At 32.5% G+C, this 2,844-nt stretch overlaps 2 protein-coding genes across 3 annotated transcripts in view; one reads left to right on the top strand and one right to left on the bottom strand.

The window, feature by feature from the left end:
* The window catches only part of LOC117179410, a 5,220-nt gene extending 3,805 nt beyond the window's left edge, over nucleotides 1–1,415 (top strand). For both annotated transcript variants that reach the window (XR_004467919.1, XM_033371171.1), the window contains exon 2: nucleotides 847–1,415. Coding sequence is in view for 1 of the 2 variants with exons in the window: in XM_033371171.1 (XP_033227062.1) it covers nucleotides 847–861 (15 nt within the window). In the remaining variant the exon portion in view is untranslated. The remainder of the gene's footprint in view (nucleotides 1–846) is intronic.
* Nucleotides 1,416–1,755: 340 nt separating this feature from the next.
* LOC117179412 (RNA-binding motif protein, X-linked 2-like) overlaps nucleotides 1,756–2,844 on the bottom strand; it is a 64,813-nt gene continuing 63,724 nt past the window's right edge. The window contains exon 4 of the mRNA XM_033371172.1: nucleotides 1,756–2,290. Within this exon, the coding sequence (XP_033227063.1) occupies nucleotides 2,168–2,290 (123 nt within the window). The 3' untranslated portion in view covers nucleotides 1,756–2,167. The remainder of the gene's footprint in view (nucleotides 2,291–2,844) is intronic.

The raw sequence follows: 2,844 nt of genomic DNA, 5'->3' as shown, positions 1-2,844 counted from the left end.
AAGCCACATGATACTCCCATGGTCACGAGACAAGCTAAAAGGAAAAATGTAAATAACAGTATAGTTAGAGCCCAAAATAAAAACAAAATAGAAGTCCCTTATGGAGAGGCCATAGGTAGTTTATTGTACTTAGCAAATGTAACTAGACCTGATATCTGCTTTGCTGTTAATTATCTAGCTAGAAAACAATCTAATCCATTAGAGGAAGATTGGTCAGAGGTAAAAAGAATCTTTAGATACCTTAGAGGCACTGTAGATTTAGGTTTGACGTATAAAGAAGTATCCAATAGTTTAGTAATATTTGCTGATGATAGTTTTAGAGATCACGAAGACTCAACTTCCATCAGTGGTATGGCTGTGTTTTTATTTAATGACACTATTATGTGGAGAAGCCATAAACAAGGAAGTGTGAATGCATCATCCTGTCACACGGAATATTTTGCTATGAGTGAAGCTTGTCAGGAAGCTATTTCCTTAGATAAAGCACTTGATATGTTAGGTGTTACTATGTACCCTATCGTTTTGAAATGTCATAATAAATCAGCAACTGATTGTACTCAAAAGGAGGATAGCAATAAGTTAAAAAGTTTCGATGATAGCGTAAAAGAAATTAAGCTCAAATTAGACAAAAGAAAAAAGACTGGCGTTAAAAGCGATTTGTCAAAAAGTCATGGAGATTATGTGAAACAATGTGTATCTGAAGGGAAAATCAAAGTGGAGTGGGTTTCGACTGTAGATAATGTTTCAGATATTCTCACAAAACCACTACCCTTTCCAACCTTTAATAAATTTAGAGAAAAACTCATGAACTTATAAAAATTGTTTATTGTCGTTTATTCTTTTCAGAGACAAGAAAGATGACTCAAGAAAATGAAAGTCAAGAATAGACGGTGAATTTTTTTTTATGGAATTAGAATAGATAGAGTCTCTTTTTGGAAGGAAAAAAAAAACTTTTTACTGATATTCTTGAATTATTAAGTTTAAATTGCTTAGAGTTATTTTTTTTATTTTTTATTTCTTCTTGTTCTTTTGTAACTTTATTCCACGAACGTAAAGTAATTTTTGATAGACAAAAATAGTCATAATAACTTATATCGCATTGAAAACATTGTATTATTTATTTACCATTCTGAGTTATGATTTGATAAGATTATTTGAGAAAAACTTCATTTTATTTAAATAATTAATATGTGCTTCAAAATGTGCCATAAATGATTATTGTGATACTAGCGAATACAACTCCACTCTCAGGAGGGAGTGTTAAAATTAGGACTCTAGTGTAGTTGTATGGGTATGTGTGTGTATATAGAGCGACGCATGTGCCTGGCGCGTCGGCGTCGACTCCGCTGCTGTAAGTGCCCTGTGCGGCACTCGACCACTGCCTGTCGTCCTGCGAGGATCGCTCTGTGTCTCAATAAATAGTTTATTTAACAGTGACTTCGTCTTCTGTTTTTCACCTGCCCGCCTGCAATTCCAACACTTTGCTGTGATAATTTCAAAATTTCACAAATTTTAATTTTTATTCCCTTTCAGCTAGTCTACGTGTTAGCTTAGTCGTGTGTATAAAGGAAACGTTAGTAAGCATTTAAAACTAGAAACTGACCAGCTTTAAACGAACAGCACTGAAACGGTACTGGACAGTACCATTTGAATTCCATTGCAGTGCCGTTCAATCGGCAGGGATGCCAATAGGTTACCTTAGCCTAGTAAGTAAAAGTAAAGATGCTGTAAGAAGACTGACGAAATTCATACTTATTTTTGAAATTTTACAATTTTTTTATTTAAAGTTCCGTCTTGGTAAAAAACTAGGAGAAACTTTTCGAATAAATTACATACTTTTTTTTATACAAGTTAATGACATTTTAGTGAACCTAAAAAGCCTTCCTCATTGTTTTAGAGGATATTGTGCAGTTAAATTCAAATAATTCACTGCTTACTTTTTATTGCTGCTCTTTCGTATTCAACATTTCCAATCCTTCATTAATTAATTACATTTTTTCAGACTGATAGTACCAATCCACTTTTAACAAAAGTCTTGTCGAGAAACAGTAACATTAAATATAGTACAACAAAATTATCTATGACGCATATCTGATTACTTCATGTCATCAGCCATAGCTATTTTATACGAGAATTATCTTATGTGTTTTCTTTGTTGTTCTTGCTATCATCTTAACTTCAGAGCACACCCTTCTTTTCTTAATTTTTTTGTCTCTTCATCTAATTTTTCCACATTCTTGGGTGATTTGTAATTTGTTACGTGATCAACTCGAATTATTCTTCCTAAAACCTGAAATAATAAAAATTGTGTAGTATTTTCGCAAGCCTAAATGTGTATAACATAATGGGCTGTTTTTTCGGTAAATTCTTAACCCTTGACTGGTAAACTGAGCTGGCTCATCCTCTAATGGTAAACCGGGGTTCCGCTACACCCCAAACTTGTACCGTGGGCACAATGCTTTCTATGTGCAGTCAAACAACTTTAATATAGCGCGTTTTCTTCGTTTTTTAGTGTAGAAAACAATGGTAATAACAATATTCTCTTAATTTTTCAAAAAATGTCGAATTATTTGGTAAAAATGAAAAAAATCTGGAAATTCCGCAAAATTGACTATTTTCATAAAAAGTAACGTAGTTTTTGAAGAAATTGACCAATTAAAAAAAGTAAAACGAGATTTTAAAGAAAAATAATCGCGCTTAAAAGCCATATAAGCCACTGTTGCTAATTCTTTAAAAAAAACCTAATTATTTGAACATCCGAAGTAGAGGGAATTTGAGAAATCTGACTAGGGGTAAAAATCTTAAAAGTACTAGTAAAATTGATTATTAAAAATTCAGATTTAT

This window comes from Belonocnema kinseyi, chromosome 9, assembly GCF_010883055.1.
Source record: "Belonocnema kinseyi isolate 2016_QV_RU_SX_M_011 chromosome 9, B_treatae_v1, whole genome shotgun sequence".
NCBI classification, from domain to species: domain Eukaryota; kingdom Metazoa; phylum Arthropoda; class Insecta; order Hymenoptera; family Cynipidae; genus Belonocnema; species Belonocnema kinseyi.
Note: the sequence above shows the minus strand (reverse complement) of the source record. Positions and strands in the feature narration are given on the sequence as shown.